General features: G+C 33.9%; 2 protein-coding genes across 2 annotated transcripts; both read left to right on the top strand.

Moving 5' to 3' along the window:
* Window positions 1–1,475: 1,475 nt before the first annotated feature.
* On the top strand, window positions 1,476–6,651 carry TRIADDRAFT_64348 (expressed hypothetical protein; the record flags this gene model as incomplete). The annotated part of the gene is made up of 19 exons (XM_002117285.1): window positions 1,476–1,515; window positions 1,766–1,908; window positions 2,713–2,793; window positions 2,882–2,944; window positions 3,021–3,080; window positions 3,177–3,530; window positions 3,650–3,724; window positions 3,817–3,879; window positions 3,962–4,085; window positions 4,181–4,284; window positions 4,384–4,449; window positions 4,548–4,628; window positions 4,719–4,826; window positions 4,927–4,942; window positions 5,468–5,589; window positions 5,678–5,743; window positions 5,845–5,925; window positions 6,008–6,115; window positions 6,250–6,651. The coding sequence occupies 19 exons, from the start codon at window positions 1,476–1,478 to the stop codon at window positions 6,271–6,273; spliced, it is 1,779 nt and encodes a 592-aa protein (XP_002117321.1). The 3' UTR covers window positions 6,274–6,651.
* An 8,502-nt stretch (window positions 6,652–15,153) lies between these two features.
* TRIADDRAFT_61370 (uncharacterized protein) lies at window positions 15,154–21,360 on the top strand (the record flags this gene model as incomplete). The annotated part of the gene is made up of 13 exons (XM_002117286.1): window positions 15,154–15,339; window positions 15,428–15,630; window positions 18,032–18,113; window positions 18,592–18,725; window positions 18,942–19,036; window positions 19,382–19,467; window positions 19,581–19,727; window positions 19,835–19,877; window positions 20,008–20,078; window positions 20,205–20,319; window positions 20,396–20,481; window positions 20,601–20,794; window positions 21,207–21,360. 13 exons carry the CDS (start codon window positions 15,154–15,156, stop codon window positions 21,358–21,360), a joined length of 1,596 nt encoding a protein of 531 aa, XP_002117322.1.
* Window positions 21,361–21,618: the final 258 nt, after the last annotated feature.

Raw genomic sequence — 21,618 nt, forward strand, 5'->3', positions numbered from 1 at the left:
ATTCCTAACAGTTGCATCTTCCTTTCAGGAAGTATGAGAATTGTCGCATGCAAAGGTAGTTGGTATTTGTGCATGAAATGCTTCAGATAGGCTATTCTTAATAGTTTCGGTGATATAGAATACAAATAGTAAAGATACAACAATTTGGAGAATAGGGGAGGTTTACCCATTTGCTATGGTTTAAATTTCGTATTTGTTTTTTATGCTCTACAAATAGCGAAAATCGCGGAGAGCCTGCCTGAAAATCAGGCTACTCTAAATTGTATGCATGCAATAATTGTTTAATTAACTGCATGAACTTCATGTTCACCCCGATTATGCGATTGTAATTTATAATTGGTCATAATTATGTACCACAACTGAGTCTCCTTCTATTCTACTTTCTATCTGGTAGCATGAAGACTGGTGCCTGAATGCCATCGTGGACGAAGTACAGTATAGTTTATATAAATAGTCCATTTTGTTATTTATCCAATACTAGAGGTTTTTCATGGATTATCAACAGAAAATCCTAGTATCCAGTTAGTTGATTAATACACCAAAAGCTGTTCGAGCAACATTTCAGGCTGTCTTGTAATGGATAAACCTTTCTGTTAATCCTTGTGGTGCTTGTAAGGGTCCGTCGAGGGGTCCATAGCAAGGCATCTATCTACAGTAGGTCCTCCTTTCATCTAGCTCTACCACCTTACAGCCTTAATTAGAATTATCTAATTAATGAAATCTTGATTATCATAGAATAAGACTCATTAATTACAATTATCTAATAATTTAATGAATTCTTAATTATATTACAGTACAGTACAGTACTGTACTGTACAGTGTACACTATGTACAGTACTGTACTGTACTGTACTAATCCATCATTCCTGATGGACAGTTGCTACAGCGAATGATCCTGTGGGTTTAAACCGTTTAGTACGTACAGCGTCATCCTCTTCTTAGAAATCAACACTAATGTTTTGCGACATTTTGAGAACGAAATTCATCAAAATTGTTATGTGTGGAAAGAAGAAGCTCTCATAAACATGCCGTTATAAGAATTGATAGAGCAGAGCTAAGAAAAACTCTACAGTATAGTTTAGTATTGTACTGTAGCGTACCGTACTGTAATGCAAGGTGATGATCGTCAGGTGACCTTTTGTTCGCTTCATTCTCATGCGAACTCAGTACTGTAGACCTATCAGCGGGGTCCGGCAGGCAGTGTACTGTACACTGTACTGTACAGTACAGTACAGTACTATACACTGTACAGTAATACCGGACCGAATGACGTCACTATGAGTAGACTACAGTCCAGGCCCAGGAAAACCGACTGTTCGTACTGTGCACTGTACACTGTACGCTAGAATAGCAGTATTATACCAGTAGCGTACTGGTATTGTTCCGGATCGGATCGGTACCAATCTCACGTTCAGTGAAGACTGACGTCAAATCAACGGCGAGTCCATAACTCGGTAAATCAAAACAATTTGGCCATGGCGTCCAAATTGGCAACTGTTTTCTTCCTTCTTTCCGGTAAGAAATAGTAAATGATCTAGCGATTAAATCGATTCAATGAAGCTCCACTCCTCTTCAGGGTGTTGTCTTGAAGTAGTCTGATCATTGATATGGGTGAAATAGTGAGGAGTGGAGCGGAGAAAAGGGGTCGAAAATGCTAACTGAGAATGGTAGAGTAGGCTTGTGTAGGCTGGACGACCTTTGTCATGGAGAAGTTGGAACAAATTTTGTAAAATCAATTGACTTGAGGATTGATCTTTTACCATAGTTTGTAGCGTAATCCACGCCAAGCACATCCTTGGTGGTCAATCATGTACTTGGGGCCCATCTTATTGGTGCCAATCGGCCAAGACAGCGGTCGAATGTGATGCCTTAGATCACTGTATGAAGAATGTTTGGAGTAAGAAATTGGTAAGCCAAAATTTAATCTTGTTTTGACTTGTTGTCCATTGCATGCAAGCATCGATCGCTTCTGATAAATCGAGGATAAACTACTTTTCATGCTATCCAATCATCTATATTGATACGCCAAAGAGTGTAGACTCTTCCACCAATCATCACTACAATAGAGTACAATTTCTTTTCATCATCTGTGTCTTTTGATGGAATGACTCTCTACTCCATTCCTGACCATCGTTGTCAGTTCAGTTGGCTAATAAAATAGTTGACAGCGAGAAGAAATTAACCCCTGCCATCTTGGGTGTGAAATATCAATGTTGTGTATTCCTACTTGAATAGAAGATTGTATTAACTTCATTTTTCACGCCAGTAAAAGTACGAATTTGACTGTAGACAAGTTGAAACAGGACGCTCGTTATTCAATGTAGTTTGGACAACTTGCTATTGGACATGAGATTCGATGCTCGACATGTTTTGCCTTAGATCATGTTATTTCCTATTACCGTCAAGTTCCAAGTTTCAAGGATTATTTTCTCTACCACCCTACATCAAACTATGTGTCGCAAATTTCCTCTCAAATACAGCAACGACCAGTCTATTTTTCATTTGCTAGTGACTACTGTAGTCTTATTCTACCATATCGCACTCGTATTTTCATGCTAGTCAAATTAGGTCAATGCTTGCTTGAACATTTTCTGCTAAGTGTATACCAAAATAACATGAATAGAATGATGTATTACTTCATGCCTTAGCAATCAATGGGATGAATGGTGTTTGATTGCAACTATGAAACTCGTTTTCTTCTATTACTCGTAGAAAAGTAATGGTATAGAATGTGATCTATGCGAAAGTGCCGTGTCAAATTTTATTAAGCATGCCAACTCCAGTGGAGCTCAGGTACACTTCATTTCGCACTTGCCTACCATTGGCCCACTTTTACTTAGCGCTAACCAAACGGATCCAACTCCGTTCTAATTATTTACAGAAAGAAATTGCTCAGCTTCTCAATGGTCTTTGTACCGCCATCGGTGGCGAGGCTGAAAAAGGGGTATAAAATGTTGAATTATACTTTTAGCAGTATTATCCTTGCCGGAAAAGTCTAACTTGATCTTATCATTTTACAGTGCAAGACTTTTGCTACAAAGTATGTACCCCCTTTTATCCAATACGCACTGAAAATGCTTGTAAGTAGTAATCAGATATTGTTATCCATCCATAGTTTGAAATGGATGTTACGATGATGATAGTAACGAGTTGATCATACCAATGAATCTTTATAGAAACCAAAGCAACTGTGTACGTTAGTCAATTTATGCTCCGCTAGCAGTAGTGAGGGTCTAATCAATCTGCAGAACTTATTAGCTCCTGGTGCCATCAGAAACATCTTAACCTCTGGTAAAATTGAGAGTATTTTAGCTCCGGGTGCTGTGAGAAACGTAAAAACTTCACCTGGCATTGAAAGCATTTTAGCTCCTGGTGCAGCGAGAAACGTAAAAAAACAACCTAGCATAGAAAGCATTTTAGCCCCTGGTGCTCAGAGAAACGTAAAAGTTCCAGCTAGCATTGAAAACATTTTAGCGCCTGGTGCTGTGAGAAATGTCAAACTTCCAGCAAAGACACAAGCTGCCAGTTCCGTAAGTATTAATAATTTACTGTTAATTGGACTTGCGCTTCAATCCAGCACTTTATTGTATAGAACATTAAAATCGAATAGGAGCTATGTTGAATTGATCTTTTCACACATCTTATTCAGGATTCATTAGAATGCATTGCTTGCTCCGTTATCGTTAGTGAACTCGACTCTGCTTTGGGCAATAAAAACACCGAGGTACCCTACATGGAATCACTGTCTCTGTGTTCGAAATAACATTAAAATAATACTTGCTAACACTATTTTATTCCTTTATACGTATCATGCAGAATAAGATTATCTCATATGCGGATAGCTTATGTAAATATCTTCCTGGTGATCTTAGTACAGAGGTATAGTACATTCCTATAATTCAACCATGTACGAAATAGCCATGGCAATTTTACCGTAGTCTAACAAGTTTCAATATGATAGTGTCAAAGCTATATCAATCAGTTTGGACCACCAATCTTGCAAGCTTTGTTGCAATATTTGCCAGCGGATCAAGTCTGCGCTTACTACTTAAAGCTTTGCCCAAAATCTGTACTTACTAATGATGGTAAGGAATTTTCAATTGAACCCTTATTGTAGTAGTAATCTACCTGCTTATGCACTAAATACTTTTCATTTGAACACTACTTATGGCTTCTGTAGACGTTCGTGTCCCAGCCCCTACACAACTTGTATCCGGCCTATGTGTTTTCTGTGAAACTGGAGTTACATATATTGAAGGCCTGCTCAAGATTAACAAAACTGAGGTACTACTACCAAGTCCTTTATGCTGCGTCAATGATTAATTTGCTCTTCTAAGCACATTATTTCGCCTTATTGACTAAATTCCATTTTCGTTCCTTTAGACTGAAATCTACGACGCTTTAGTTAACTTGTGCACCGTTGTACCTACTGGAGTATTACGAACTGATGTATGTTGTAGAATTTGACTCGTTGATTAAAATAATATGTACGACTGTACGTCTCACTTGTAAATCAGACTAAACCATTGCATTTTCTGCTATTTCAGTGCGACAATTTCGTCGAAAAATACGCAAAAGCTGCTATCAAATTGGTCAACTCAGACATTGCCCCATCTAGCGTTTGCAAGGTAATTCCGAAGGAAATCTGTACTGCGAGTAATATTCTGCATGCTATACCATTGATTAACCTTATTTTGCAATGATAACTATGGATATAGTTGCTTGGTATTTGTAACAGCTCTGAAATGGCAACCAAAAAATTAAATGTATGTCGCATGGGTCCTAAATTTTGGTGCGGAACCAAAACTGCGGCAGTTTATTGCAAGGTAATTTATTTTACAAACTTGTTTGATGATCAATAACTGCACGATGAAATTCGCTAAGAGATGACTAACATTGGATTTCTTTTTTCAATTTAAATCACAGAAACAACGTCAATGCGGTAAATCTTGATTTAGCTTTTAAAGCCTGTTGTACCTAGATTATACTGTACTTCATTAATATCTTGTTAATCTATTTTTAAGTAATTTTGATTGTTTCTTGCCGGATATTGTAAGAAATTGTAGCGTGTTATTGTGATAATTCTATTTGCAAGAAATAAGTTTCACGTACTGTATTTACACCTAAACGTTAAACAACTTATGTATGGTATTCTTACTTTTAGTTTTATATGCGTATGTTAACCACACAAGTATTTCGTATTATTCACAATAGCTCGCGTTCGATAACTGAAGTAATGCTTAGGTCATGATTCTAATTCCTTCGTTCAATTCTCATACTGTACCTTCATGTAAAGTGTTTAGAAATGATTACAATAAAAAATTCCTGAAGAAAATCGCACGGACATGCGCTTTAATAGCATAATCTTTCTTAGAACAATATCACTAAATTGGCATTTTGGCTAACTTTTTACTCGATAATGCATCTGTCTGCTGATAAAATTCCTTTTACCACTTTTTCTATCTAGCATCAACAACATTAACTGCCAGTACGTCCGTGCATACCGCTTTCGAGGCCACCGAAGTGTGTAGTTTCTGTGAAACTATTGTAGACTATGTCGAGGGCCTTATCAAAATTAATCAAACAGAGGTAAAAGATCTCAGCTTTTAACATTAAAATGCAACATTTACAGAATAGACTTGATGCTAAAATTGTTTAATCTTTGAATTTAAATTAGAATACGATCTACAACGATTTGGCCACTTTGTGCTATATCTTTCCATCTGGAAGCATGAGAACTGATGTACGTATATCTTATTGTAAAGATACGGCTCAAGCAATAGATTTCGTTATTTTATCTAATCATGCAGGTTTTTTAACTTTTATGAACTGGGTTCCGAATAGTGTGTCAGTTTTGTGGATAAATACACAAAGTCTGTTTTCCAATTGGTTAACTCTTCCGTTAAGCCTTCCAGCGTATGCAAGGTATGTATTATTACGTTTCTAAGTGTTTTTTCATCTGATTGTGATTTTGATAATGCATGACTATGTGCTATTATTGTATAAGCTGCTTGGAGCTTGTAGTAGTAGCCAGGTTGCTGTACGAAAAATGAATTTGTGTCTTCTCGGCTCCGAATTCTGGTGTCGTAATAAAGTGGCTGCGAGTCAATGCAAGGTGATTGTTGTTGCATGGTTTAGTCATAAAGTTGAATAAGGAGTGTGTTATTGATTTTGAGTCTTAAGGTGATTAATTAAATATTTATTCATTAGCCTCAAATAAACCGTATAATATCTCTTTTCGTTTCACAGAGACGAAGTTATTGCCGCCTATAATGCTTTGGATCAGGTTGTAATTAGCAATGAATAATTCGCTAATTTAGGACTTACTCAGTAACTTAGAAAACTAATGATAAGCTAATATCTAAGTTAATAACTGATATACTCATTTGAAGAATTTTGAATTATAGTTTACTACAGTTGCATAGCTGATAAATAGGTCAATGTTAGGATTTATTGATTTGAATCTGTTATTCTGTTATTGACATAAATATGATGATAGTCGACTTTTGCACTAATCTAGATAATGCATAGACATGAAGATGGCGTAGTTATGACTTGTTTTGACTACTATTTCGAAATATCGGTTAGCGTGTCATGGACTAGCGTTAGGTTTTTGAAAGTATATTGTAGACACGCAAAGCAATAAATTTTGTTCATTTATATGTATATATATTGCTGTGTTTGTGTTGGACAAGCTTTAGTACCTTCTATCTATCTTTTATACGAATGTCCAATTTTAAGATGAGGTAGTCATGTAAGTAGGTAAAGCTGCAGCAATGATGAATTGCCGAGGGATACAATACCGAATTTCTTCAATACTTATAATTCATTGGTTGAGATTATGACGCGCGTCGGATTCTATGTGTGAGGGTTATATAATCAATAAGTACACCATTCTAAACGATGTTACTCAACTGATTAACAGCGTGTCTTACCTAAATCATGGCACAAACCATCCCTATATCCTGTATTTTAGTGCCCTAGTTAGGCGCAGACAGACAAAAGCTATTTCAAATATAATCTGAACAGACTAGGTGTACTGCTTTGTGAAACGTCAAGTTGTGTAATCATATAAGAACTGACGCAAAAGTCAATCAATATTCAGCATCCTCAATTATAAGTATAGCTGCATAATTTTAAACAGTGAAGGCAAAATGATGATCATTTCAGGCTTGAAAAGTTATGTGGTCCAAATTAGTGTAATGACTACTAGTTAATCCTATGCTAAAGTATTTCTGTAACATTAATTGATAAGAATAGTTACCAACGTCAGTACAGAAGAGAAGGATTTCTATTAGTAAAGAGACCTCATCTTAATTGTGTTAACGTCAGCAACCTTATCTAATAAGATAATCACTAATGTATAATATGCAATGTGTACTACGAATCACTAATGCATAAGATCGTTGTATATAAGCCAAGTTTTTACTTATTATAGTCTAGTTCCTCTATCTCTGGTCTTGACACTGATCTCCCAACAAACGTAATAAAATAGCCTATTATTATCTAACAACGTTTAAATTACTGTGAATTTTATTACAATTCCATAATGGAAGTTCCCTACACTCACAGAATATTGCAACAGTGCTTCAAATCTCCAGCCTAATTTTGATTGGTATTGGGTGCTATTTACGATAACTTTTAATAACTTATTTGCAATTAGAAAATAAAATGTGCACTATTAGTATTCGTCGATTAGATCTATCATTCTGAATAGGTTGGGGGAAGTTAATGCATTGTGAGATATTCTCCTATATCAGATTGTAATCTCGCACAAATTGGAGAATGAAATGGGTTTTTCTAAGGCTATGACCTGATTTTGATTGCTTATAGCTTGATATTAAATTGAAATTTATAATGGCTTATTTACAACTGAGAAATGTATATATATATGTATACTTTAACTTGTATCGACCACATCTGCAATTTGTATAGGTCAGAGTAGTCAATAATAAGTCGGGGAACTGTAACAGCTTCAGCTAATTACAGTAGGCTTAAGAACCCATTCACCAAAGGAATGAAATGAGTTGCTCTAATCCTACAATCTAATTTGGATTGGTCTTACTTAAAAATACATAATGCTTTTTCAATAACTCGTTTGTAATTAGAAAACGTGAACCTTACCGTGCATCAACTAGATCTGTAATCCTGTATAGGTCAAATTAGTTATACACTAGAGGTGCAGTCCAATATCAGACTACAATCTTACATGAGTTGGGACTGAAATGAGTTGCTCTAGCACTATAATCTAATTTGGATTGATCCCATTTAATACTGAATAATACACTTTAATAACTTATTTACAATTAGAAAATATGTACCTTAGCGTGTGTCGACCAGATCTGTCATTCGGTATGAATCAGAGAAGTTAATAAATTGTGAGACATAGTCCAATATCTATATTATGAGCTTGTATAAAAGGGAATGAAATGAATTTTTTTAAACCTATACCCTAATTTTAGGGTTAGGGTTAGGGCTTTGAGTTGTAATTCCTTGATAATTTAATATAAATTTCGAATAATTTGCATTTTAGCGTTCATCACGATGCTAGATTTCTAATTCTGTACAGGCCAGATTAGTTGATAAATTTTGAGATACAAACCGGTATCAGACTACAATCTCCCATGAGTTGGAAAAGAAATAAGTTGCTCTAATACTATAACCTAATCTTGAATATAAGGTTTCAATAAATTGTTTACAATTAGAAAAAATGGGTCGATTTTAGCTTAAATCGTCTAGTGTTGTTATTCTGTATAGGCCAAGAAAGTTGATAAGCTGTGAGATGTGGTCCAATATCCGATGATTATGTTGTATAAATCGGAAAAATAAAATGATTGGCATCTTATCTGTCGTGAATTACTATATGATTATATGCCTGATCAAATGATTTGATCACCCAAAGATATATCCGTAACATTAAAAAAAGTGACCATCTCATGAAATTTGGTTTAACTGTAAAGCAAAGTATAGCAAAACCCTTTAGATGCGAAAGGGTATTTCTGATTATACAAGCACAGTACATTATAATTATTCAACTCTAAATTATGTTTTCTATTAAAAATTAATAGTCATCTACCTTGTCAAGTGAATTTTAATGACCTGGATGTACTCAAACAAGAAGTAAAAATTACTGTCTTTTAGAATTTTGTCTAATTGCAAATTTAAGTTTGACTCATCACTTTAAATACAAGTACAAGGAGACATTCCATAGTGCTACATAAATTTCACAGTGAATAATGATCAATCAACTTTAGATTTTGTCTCATGAGAGATCAACAGCTGATGCTTTCATCACCAAAATATTTTATGGTATACATATATAGATCAATATCATATTTCAATTTAGCAAGAGAGTCTGCACCTACAGCGATATTTTTCTTATTCTGCATAATTGGTAAACTAAGAGGAAGAAACAAAGTCCTACTGGAGTTGTTTTGCATATATACTAAAACAAAAAATTCATTGTTTTAATCCTGCTATAATCATAATAAAACAAGATTTTGTTTTACTTATTTGACCTTGTGTTAACAGCATGAGATTTAAAAGCTAAATCTCTTATTTCATGTTCATCTTGCTAAGCTCAAATTGGCAGCTGAGAAAAATAAAGGGTATCTTTCTTTTCCATATATTGTATCTTGTAAGATAGAATTCATATAATAAAACAGCTAGTCTATCAAATTCCTAGGAGAACTGTTTAACTGTGTAGCTACGTGATATCAACTTGTTGATAGCTATAAATAACATGTTTATGCATAGAGTGCACAAAATAGGAACCATTTGTCAACAGCTTACCAAGAATTGATAAGTAAATCAATCCATTGAATCAATAAAGCTATTCTCTATCTAATTTATATCTAGCGGCAGTTCTCTCTTTAAAATATCCATTTTTATTCGATACAGAAACGGCTATAGTCTAATTGCTAGAGTAAATTACTCTTTCTTCTTTAGCCCTTAATAAAATATTGTTGACATGACCAGTAATTTAATCTATACAATATAATGCCATCCTTTATCCAATTTATTTCTACCCAGTGCTCCCTCTTCAAACTATCTACAGTACTGATATTCCAAATATAAATAGCCCAGCATGATCGTTAAAATAAGTCAGTATTTCTTCTTCAGCTCTTGATAAAATATTAATGACATGACTAGTAATTTAATCCGTAAAGCCATCTATCGCCTATCCAGCCTATTTCTACCTGTAGTTCTCTCTCCAAAATATCCGCTGATGGTTAAACATATGCCTCTTTTTTCCGCCCTTGATGAGATATTGCTGATGTGACCGGTAATTTGATTCCTTTCCTATCAAATCTATTCTACCCAATGTCCTCTCTTCAAAATATTTATTCGATATTCAAAGCATTCATATTTACAATATCATCGCTAGAATAGATTACTCTTTCTTCTTCGGCCCTTGATGAAATATTATTGATATAACCAATAACGTAATCTATAGGCCAGTAATAATTTCAACTAATTACAGTAGTTATGTATTAGGAAAATACAAAGATAGTACAGTATATAGGGTTAAAAACCTATATACTACAAGATCCATTCACCCATCTAATTTATTTTTATCAAGCTTCATCTCTTCAAATATTCATTTGATATTCATAACATACAGTAAACAGCCTCAGGATGATCGTGAGTGTAAATCGCTCTTTCTTCTACGGCCCTTGGTGAACTATTGCTGATTTGACCAGTAATTCAATCCGTCCCCCTGAGTAATTTATTTCTACTAGGAGCCCTCTCATTAAAATATCCATTGATATTCAAAATATAAACAGCCACAGCATGATCATTAAAGTAATTCGCTCTTCCTCCTACGACCTCGATGAAATATTGCTGATATAGTTAGTAATTTAATCCATACACCTAATTAATTTAATTTTACCCGGAGTCCTGGTTTTTAAAATATCCATTGATATTCAAACTCAAGCAGCTATAGCATAGTTGTTCCAGTTCATTGCTCTCCCTTCTACCTCCTTGATGAAGTACTACTGCTCTAAAACAGATTTCCTTGATGATATTGTATGATTTATGAATAATGCTAAAAGTTTAGTCTATCCGTTCTACTTTTAAACACAAATATTTCTACCTAGAAATGAATTTTGGCGTACTCCAGTATACTACTGCAGCGATCGCTGATTAATAGAGCATGGACATACTATCATGTGGCATATATTAGCTTGATTAATCTACCTGTCTATCACTCCTTCTTCCGCCCTCCTTGATGAACTATTACTACCTCTAAATAAACTTCTTTATGATACTGTATAATCCATGAATAGAGCTAAAGGCTTAGATCTATCCACTCGACTTAGAACATGAGTTTTTCTTTCTAGAAACAAATTTTAGCGTACTACAGTATGTTACTGTAGTGATAGTTGATGGATATAGTATGAATATACTGTCAAGTGGTCTACATTAGCCTGCCCAATCTGTCAATCTATATGTTAATTTTTCATAGCCGCAGTTGGGAATATTCTTGTGGCAATAATCCATCTTTTATTTCTATATCCCATACCCACTTGCTACTAGCATGGCCTATCAAAGTTCATGTTGGTAAAAACTTTTTCCTGATGATGTCATCGTAGCAAATAAAACTTTAGGCCCCAGCTACGCGTAAAATTCATTATTAATATCAAGAAGTAAGGCGTAATGATTAAAAGCCTTGATCATTTGGATCATTTTTGATCAGTTTAAATTTTAGGCCCCAGCTACGCGTATAATTCACCATTGATAACAGCAAGTAAAGTAGAACAATTAAAAACCTTCCTAAAACCAATTAATTAATGCTGAACATAAGCTAGTTCATGAAATCATTTTAGGTAATTTGAGGGGGTTTCTAAAGTCCTGTTAGTCAATCTCGTTAATCATGTCTAAGTTGATTCTAATGAAGCATTTTTGATACGAAATAACAGAATATTATTTTTGCTCTTAATTTGGGACTTTAGCCGGCTATTATTGCATATACAGTATTACGCATAATAGCTGGGATCCAATTTTGGACCATCGATATCGAGTCTACAGTATTCTACCCCACTTTACTTTAAAAGGCTTTGATTGAATCGTAAGGAGAAGGCATCAGCAATACCTCTGATCATTTTTTAGTATTACGTTCTTTTAGAACTAATTTGAAACTCTACAACACTAGTAGCGTATTATTTAAATCTCATAGTTACATTATTAGCCGGCCTTTGAAACTCTATAATAAGCACTGTAATGTGATAATTAAATTGTATCATCTGCCGTGCCAATTTAGAAATCTACGACTAAAATGCCGTCAAATCACATGCTTTATATTGCTAACTTGAGCCTCTACCACCACCAAAGTAATAACCATTACCTAAAAGAACTGTAAATCAAAGTTGGAGCAGCCAATTTCGGAATTTTTATTGGTACAAATCTTCCAACTAGACACATATCTTTAACTGTCTTCTTGACTATACGTATATCCTTTATAGGAGTTTATGCAGTCGAATTGACGTAAACCTGCTATACTATCCTTCGTCCATGGTTGAAAATGCATTTTATAGGTCTGTTATAACTAGAGTAATCCTTTCCTTGGGCATTCTGGAGCCAATAACCTACAAAGTCTGTTAATATCGACGCTATCTATACTAAAATTGACTTCAGCATTCCGTATCGTATCACTTGAGAAAAATTGATCAGAATCTCAATGATACTATTCCAGAATGTTATGAATTGGATCATTTCTAGAGGGAATAGGAAGCATCCAGACTGCATCCATGGATTGATTTCGATCTCCGAAATCATCAAATTCTAGAACAATCTGCCGGCATCTTAACTATCTAGCCTACATTATATTTATCCCTTATTAGACATTCTACCACCTATCTAAAAACTGTAAAAACATTGGAGGGTATCTAAACTGTCTACAGTATGCTATAGCCATCTTACGACTGAGGTATCTATCCTCCGCTGCCTTCTCCATGTTATCCATAGTTATCCATCATTCGTATCACCACGTTTTTATCATCACGATTTCATCAAAATATTAGCTGAAATTGGATACTCTAACTAGCAAAGATCATTGATAGCATAACTTCACATGTCTTCTAACCCCAATAAATAACCTGATCAACTGGATTTCCCTATAACATAAACAAATTTGAAAAAATAAAATTATTATTGTAAACGAATGCTTTGACGCATGAGTGAATTTAATGACGTGAAGAAGTGGCCATTGAGTGATCTACCGGCTTACACCAGGAATCAAACGGACAAGCCGTTTTGTATCTTTAAAGCTTTATTTTGCCTTTTCTAATGTAGACAGACTGCTATATCAAGCCAAAAAGAAAGCTTTTCTACTGTACCATAGATTAATGGAAAATTTAAATTAAATTTGTCACCATAGCAATATAGGCAGACAGACAGATCAGCCATTGAATCAAGAATGACAAAGAAGACAAATTCAACCTGTTTAGCTCCTAAAGCGATAATATTGCTTCTAATAAAAGCCTTTAGCTTCTAATGAAAGCCATATGCCTATAGGGGGAAAGACGGACAAAGCGTTGTCTACAGGAAAATAGATCAATTAGAGATGGGAACGTGTTATTTTAGTTACAGTTTCTGACACGATTTTTTCGCAATTTTCGGATGTGTAAAGTATCTCGTTGAATGAATTCTAGCAAGTTTGGGGCCATTTCTAAGTCACCACTATCACCAGCCCTATCAAAGTCTTGATTTTCGTGTAAAGTATTCACCTGAACGAATCTCATCACATTTGTAGTCCTTTCTAACTCACAATTATCATCACCACATCAAAATCGTGATTTTCCAATGTGTAAAGGATCCAATTAAACGAATCTCAGCAAGTTTATCGTCCGTTCTAGCTCGCAACTAATATCACCACATCAAAATCTTGATTTGTCAAAGCGTAAAGTATCCAATTAAACGAATCTCATCAAGTCCGTTCTAACTCACAACTATCATCACCACATCAAATCTTGATTTTCCGATAAATAAAATATCAAGTTGATCGTCCTTTCCAACTCACAAGTATTATACTATCATATCAAAATCTTCATTTTTTTGCGAGAGATATAGTATCAAATTCAATCAATCTTATCAAGTCTATGATCATTCTAACTCCACAAGTAATTTCACGACATTAAAACTTTAATCAACAGATGTGGAAAGTATCAATTTGAACGATTGTCATCAAGTTTATCGTCATTTCTAACCCCACAAGTATGATCATGACATCAAAATCTTGATTCAATAGACCAAGTTGGGAAATCATTCTACGTAGAATAATAAAGGATTGCTACATGAACGATTACTTTATGATGAAGGAAGAATATTGATTGATTGTAAACTACACGTATACCGCAGTCTTGGTTATTATTTTAATCGTTGTAAAGGGTAAATAAATATTCGGTTAAACGTGTGAGCTGCAATCTGGTTGTACACCATGATCTGGTAAATATTATTTTATATATTCGATTCTAGATAGACGAGACAAGAAGTAGACAACGAAAGGAAGACAAGCGACTGTCAAAACTTTGATTCTTCGTTCACAGAGATTGAAATTATTCCGTTTTAAATCGCTCAAAGTCATTTTTGTCAACCTACTGGAAGAAACGAAAAACTTCGCCAAATTCGTACGTCAATTCAAACTTAATAAAGGCGTTGAAATAGATCAACATTGATGGTTTATTTTAATAAGGTAATTTTTATTAATCAATGAGTTTATTCTGAGTCATCATCTCCATGGCATAACCAAGTATATACAGGTGCCCGACAAGAACGCTAACAGAACAAGTATAAATAACTCACTTATAAGCTGGAGAATACTCATTTGAGAGGACGTTATTACGAATTAACCAATCTTCATCGTTGCTTATCCAAGACTGTTGACCAACTTAATTTTATGTCGCCTGGACGGTACTAATTGGAGACAGACAATATCTTTCTACTTCCTTATTTCTATGTTGCTTTGCATTTTCTTACCTCAATAAGACTGAATATAAATAGTCAGTCAAAAAAGAAGATTGGATTAACGATCCTTGTTGATACTATATTTAAAGAGAAATCATCATCCGAGTAAGTTTTAGAGTGGATTCTTATCCAACCAAGAAATTGAATTATCCTTGTAGTAAAGAAAGCCATCATCTAAAAGTCTCTATGGGTAAAGAGGACATTGATCTCAATACCATGAATATTACCGTTGCAGCTCACAAAAGCTATCCTTCATCAGAAAGTTTAAAGGAACCTCCAATCGACCAAAATGAATTAATGGCTGCAGCATCCATTGCTGGATCATTGGATCTACATTATGAGGATGAATTTACTTTATCAACAAATTTCCATGTAAGAGAAAACTTGAAAGTTGTTTAACCACATGTTACACGATATTTATATTTGTACTGATTTGAAATTGCGCTTGATGATGGGTTAGAATGGAGTTTCCTACCCATCGGCAGCCTTCTCGGTGGATGATATCGAAGCAGCGAAGAAAAGAACATTGCGAGCATCAAATCCAACCATTTTAATTGGCGAAAATGGCCTAGATTCCTTGCCATCTCTCAAGACGACCCAAAATAAGAAGAAAATAGACAGGCCAAAGTCGATCGCAGTCAATGATGAAGAGGATAAGGACAGGTTAGAATGAAAATGCATCCTAGGCTAATCTAATTTCCATTGACTTTATGTTCCAACATGAACTTGATATCCAACCGGCGTCCTGACGGCCCATCTCGGTATCCTTCTTTTATCCTCTATTTAAATTTAAATACTTTATCATTGAGATATCATGGATAGGATTCATTTCCTTGGTATCCCTAGGTATTGCATGGTTAACTATTGTAGTCTTGCCATTTGTCTTGAACAGGTCTATCCTACCTTGACCGATCCTATAGGCTTAAGTCTTGTTCCATCTTTTTCTTTTTATTCGTTTACATTAATTATGCTGTGACCCCGAAATTAATCAGAGTTCATGGTTGACATCATGATTCTCAGTAGGAATTCGTAAAGGGGATCAAAGTGACAGCTATGTTAATTAAAGTAAACATAAATGGACCAGATTCTTCCCAATTTTTCTATCACATGCCCGGCTTAGACCATATCTTGCTCCTTTTCTATCTTCTTTCTTGTACTCGGCTCCATGGAGCCTTAATCCGCAAAAATAAATCCATAGGGCTGATATCAATCTCGGCAAGAAATTTGCTTCAATGGAATGCGCGATAGCTATACATAGTAAAGTTTGCTTTAATTTACATCACCAGATTTTGAATGTCTTCAAGCAGAATCATGACATCCATGCTCATTAACCTTAAGCGAAATGATTCCTTATCCTCCTCCACTTAAACTTAGCCTTAACTTATGTCACGAGTTTTAAATATTTTTAAACGGTATCAATGACAGCTATGCTAATTCAACTTTAAGCGAAATGATTCGCTATCCTCCCCAGCTTAAAGTTAGTCTAAACTTATGTCACGAGTTTTAAATGCTTTTAAACACTATTAATGACAGCTATGCTAATTCAATTTAAATAAATTGACGAAATAATTCCTTATCACCCTCAGTTTAAAGGTAGCTCTAATTTATGCCACGAGTTTTAAATGCTTTAAGCAGTATAAATGGCAGCTATGCTAATTCAACTTAAATAAATTGACGAAATAATTCTTTATCACTCTCAGTTTGAAGTTAGCCTTAACTTATGTTACGAGTTTTAAATGCTTTTAAACGGTGTCAATCACAGTCATGCTAATTAAACTTACACGAAATGATTCTCTATCCTCCTCAGCTTAAAGTTAGCCTTAATTTATGTCACGAGTTTTAAATACTTTTAGATGGTATCAATGACAGCTATGCAAATTCAACTTAAATAAATTGACGAAATAATTCCTTATCCTCCTCAGCTTGACATTAAGGCAATCTGTAGTACATTGCATAAGCTCGACGCATACTGTAGAATAGTATTATTTCTACTAGTAATTTTTCATTTTGGTAGTTAGCAACTTGACCACTTTTTTTACTGCTTGTAGAGCAATTCTATATTTCATGCAACGCCGCATCAAATAGTATTTCAGTATTGTGATCTACACTTATTGAGTAAAATAAATATTGAACTAGGGTCATTAGCTTAGCATAAAAGTAAATCCTAATTACCAATTCATCTTATGCTATGATTAAAGTTAACCTACTTGCTCCATCTCCATAACCAAGAGGGTAAACTATAGCTTCATAGATAGACTTACGTTAGCATTGTTTAAATAGCTCTAAATCAGACATTAATAGAACTAATGAAAACTTGAGTAAATTCACATATGTATGCTTACTAATTGAACATATCAAAAGAATACATTGAATGCGAAATTAATTTAGCCCCATTAGCTGGCATTAATTTCGCTAAAAATTTTAAAAAAGGTTATTCCATTTTTACTGCACAGTCCCAACTATTCTTTTAAACTTCATGGTTATGAATTCAACATATCATCCTGGTCAAATTTGAACACTAAGTGGAGTTAATTTCATAGGCCGATATCAAACTTTTAATCTATGCGTAAAAACGTGACGCTAAATTTATTTAAATTATTCCGTTTATTTTCATTACAAAAATTTGCATATCATCCAGCTGGTACTGATTAACGTAGCTTAAAATTTAACTGATGTATTTTGGTGAATAATTTCCCTTAATCAAGGTAAATTAATCTTAGCCTTACGTATATCATCCCTGTTGCTAGAATAGATAAATCTAGATTTGCGTGAAATACGTGCATACTACAGCTGTTCATATCCTGAGCTGAGCTGGTTTAAAATTGACGATATCGAATCTAATCCATCGTTCAATTTTCGTGATCTACAGTACTTGATTGAGTTAAGGCCAGTCTGAAATCGACCGCAATGTTAAGCCCATAATAATTTGTATCAAATTATTGCCATTAATAACCCATATAAATAACTTATAATCGTATTAAATATTCGATAGACAGATATCCTGAACCTAAAGGTTTTATCATTACTAACATCAATATTTTCATTCTCTTTTAATGATAATTAGGTATAATTTAGGCTATTTTATCCTCTTCCTCTTTGGCATGACCACCTTATTGCCATGGTATACCTATATCACTGCGACAGCGGTAAGATACCTACCACTGTATTCGATACATATTGTAGAGAAGATTGCACATATAAATATACAGAAAACTTAAAATGATCATTTATTTCCGAGATATTTATTCAATGACGTTGATCTTGCTAGTATATTGAATATCAATTTTAATGTTAGATTAACATCATATCAATCATAAATAGTTCTCGTCACTATTGATGTTATACTTTACTACTTCCTTCAGTAACATAAAGACTGAAATTGATTTATCTAGGTATTATAGCGACTTGTATTTGACATACAAATTGAATATAAAAATTCAGAGTACGAATAAATTAAAGCAATCATGAATGTCTCTAGTTATATTCAGTGCTATTTTTGACTTCTTTGAGTAATATAACTTATATCTTATCCACAAATTGAATGCAAAAATTGAGAGCAAGAGTAAATCAAAACCATCATAAACAGCTCTCTTTATCGTCAATATCATTTCTTTCTCCTTTCAGTATTATGAAGATTACAAATTTAAACAAGTGGATGACCGTCGTAATTTTAAGCAAGATTTTCAAAGTTTTATTGCCTTGGCTGCTTCTATCCCTAATCTTGTCGTTATGGTTATAAATATTTTCTTACAGCATCGGTGAGCATATAAACTTCTACAAATTAGTCCGTCATCATAACTATGAGTAAGATAGTTTTGAGGTCTGAGATGGCGCCGATAGATTCATCTATCACACCATTAAAAAGTATCAGTAGTGATTGCAGTTTCGGTGATCTTAGGCACAGAATATTTACTCTTTATTAAGCGAGTTTGTAGATTGCTAGCTCTCAACAACTTCTATTTCAATATTTTCAGGATATCCCTCATAGCCCGTTTTGTAGGATCTTTAATAGCAATTATTTCTATCTTTGCCGTAACTTTAATCTTTATTTACATTGATACGTCAGCATGTGAGTACATTAACTACTACTGATGATTGAAATTTAAATGAAAGAATTATTCTAATATGTTATTATTACTATTCTACCACTACGCTACTTAGGGACAGAAGGCTTCTTTAATATAACATTAATTAGCATCGTTATATCTAATGGTAATGATCTCCGCATCTAAATACAGTTATATTCTCTACTCATAAAAAGTTTTCTCAATGAATATAGATTGATATTTTATTTGCTATGTTGAGATGCGTATATTCAATTAATTAAATTAAATAAGTAAACCAAACCTTACAGGTACATCTAATGACTAGCCAGTAAATGCATTATCTTATATATATTTATGTTATGTTATAGCTGCATCATCATTATTCCAGAGTTCGACTTTTGGGTTAGCCGGCCATTTCCCACAAAAATACACTCAAGCCGTAGCAAATGGCCAGGTAAATTTCTACCTCTACCGTATGCAATATAAGATTTTCAGGAATTGAGTTTCAATTTTTATGAAACCTCTAATCTGAAACCATAATGTTACATTCAAATTTTAATTTAATAGGGACTGATTGGTACTGCTATTCCAGTTATTGCAGTACTCAGCGTTGTTGTTAATCCAAATCCAACAGACAGTGCTTTAGCTTATTTCCTTTCCTGCCTATTTGTTTTAATCTTAACGTTGGTCAGTCTTATTTATCTAACTAAAATGGTAAGTTATAGTTTTTGCATTATGAAAGTAAGAAAAGCTAATGAATACCGCGGCTTGCAGTAAATTCCAGAACTAATTTTTATATTTCCAATTGACTCTCGAAATAGAAATTTATTAAGAATCATGTCAGTCTTAGAAACAGAAGGAAAAGTAAGATTGATTGCTAATACACAACACTACGCAATATCCTGCAATAATATTTGCGGCCTTCTTTTATACTTTATATCCACCAAAATGCTGTTTAGGCATATCTCATTTCCAGATTTATGTTTACGCACAGGTGTAATACGAAATGGAAAGGAAGTTGAAATTGGTAAGGTAAAGCCAGAATATCGTAAAGTTTTTAAACAGGTAATTTTAAAATTAAATTAAAATGCGATCCAAAATGTTTAAACTTATAATCTATACAGTCTTAACAGAAGCTAACTTGCTTTTAATCAAGTATTCAACATGACTGATCTTTCACATGCAATCTAGATTTGGCTATTGCTATTCTCAAATTGGCTCAATTTTTTTATCACATTGGCATGTTTCCCTGCCGTCTGTGCTAATATAAGATCGATGGATAGCGATCCTGATCATCTTTGGAGTGGTAGGCTCTATCATCATTTTATCACATAATATTTGGTACCTTTTACTTACTTTGATTATTTTTCAACCATTATAAGGAAAGTTATTCACGCCTGTAGCAACATTTTTAATGTTCGGATTAACGGACTGGATAGGCAAAGCAGCAGCAGCATGGATACCTGTGGTAAATATCATTATAGCATATTTATTTCATCTGTATATAAATCAATCATCAGTGTTGGTAGATTTACTTTTGCTAATAAGTGACTACTTATACTGATGTTTAATGCTATATTTTGCTAGCCAAAGAGACATCAAGTTTGGTTGGTAATATGTCGAATCGCTTTCGTACCAGTATTTATTTTCTGCAATTATAAACCTCATCTTCGGACTATACCCGTCATTTTTAACCACGATGGATATTACTTTGTATTTATGATTCTATTTGGATTAAGTAACGGCTTAATTGGGACGCGAATTATGATGTCTGCTCCTGAGTAAGTCAAACTTGATACAATGTTCGAAAAATAGTTACTAGATTGTGTTGTTGTGCGTAGATTAGCGGATTACATTACCTCATAACTTTCTACTGCCACCATACACAATCAGCTGGACTGTATAATACAAAAAATTGCGGCAAATGTAACGTTGAAAATACTATAATACCCACAATTCTGCCTTTAATCAGATCCAATTTCTAATTTGAATATGAAAATGTTAACAAAACTAGTATTTCGTATTATAATCATCGCAATCCATAAATCTTACTGAAAGATGTAATAACAGCTTCTCGAACCTAATTCTCACCTAAATTATTATTTTTACGCTTGGAAATGGAATATAATTAAATGAAGGAATTACAGTATGTTACTATAGCATGTGCAAAAAATTTAACCCGTACTTATTCAGTTCTGAATGTGTTATTCTCAAACCAAAAATCTACAGATCAGTAGCACCAAACCAACGCGGATTAGCAGGGACGATGATGTCTGCTTTTGTCGTCATTGGAATATTTACTGGGTCTTTACTCTCTCTCCTCATCTCTCACTTAGTTCAAATGTAAAATTGGCTCTAACAACTTAACTGATGGCTTCTTGCATCGTAATAAGAATTTAAAATGCAAAATGTTCGTAAAGTAGAAAATTAAAAAAGATTTATTATATCAATTATTTTACTTATTGTAACTTACAAAGATGACAGCTATAATTGATAAATTAACGTTCTATTAGAAACTATTCTGCTATTCTTCATAGTATATTGAATATGATTTTTCGTTAAATTATATCTGTTTTTATTGCTGTATTTTTAACATTAAATAGAA

The sequence above is a fragment of the Trichoplax adhaerens genome, genomic scaffold, assembly GCF_000150275.1.
Source record: "Trichoplax adhaerens TRIADscaffold_23 genomic scaffold, whole genome shotgun sequence".
Lineage (NCBI taxonomy): Eukaryota > Metazoa > Placozoa > Uniplacotomia > Trichoplacea > Trichoplacidae > Trichoplax > Trichoplax adhaerens.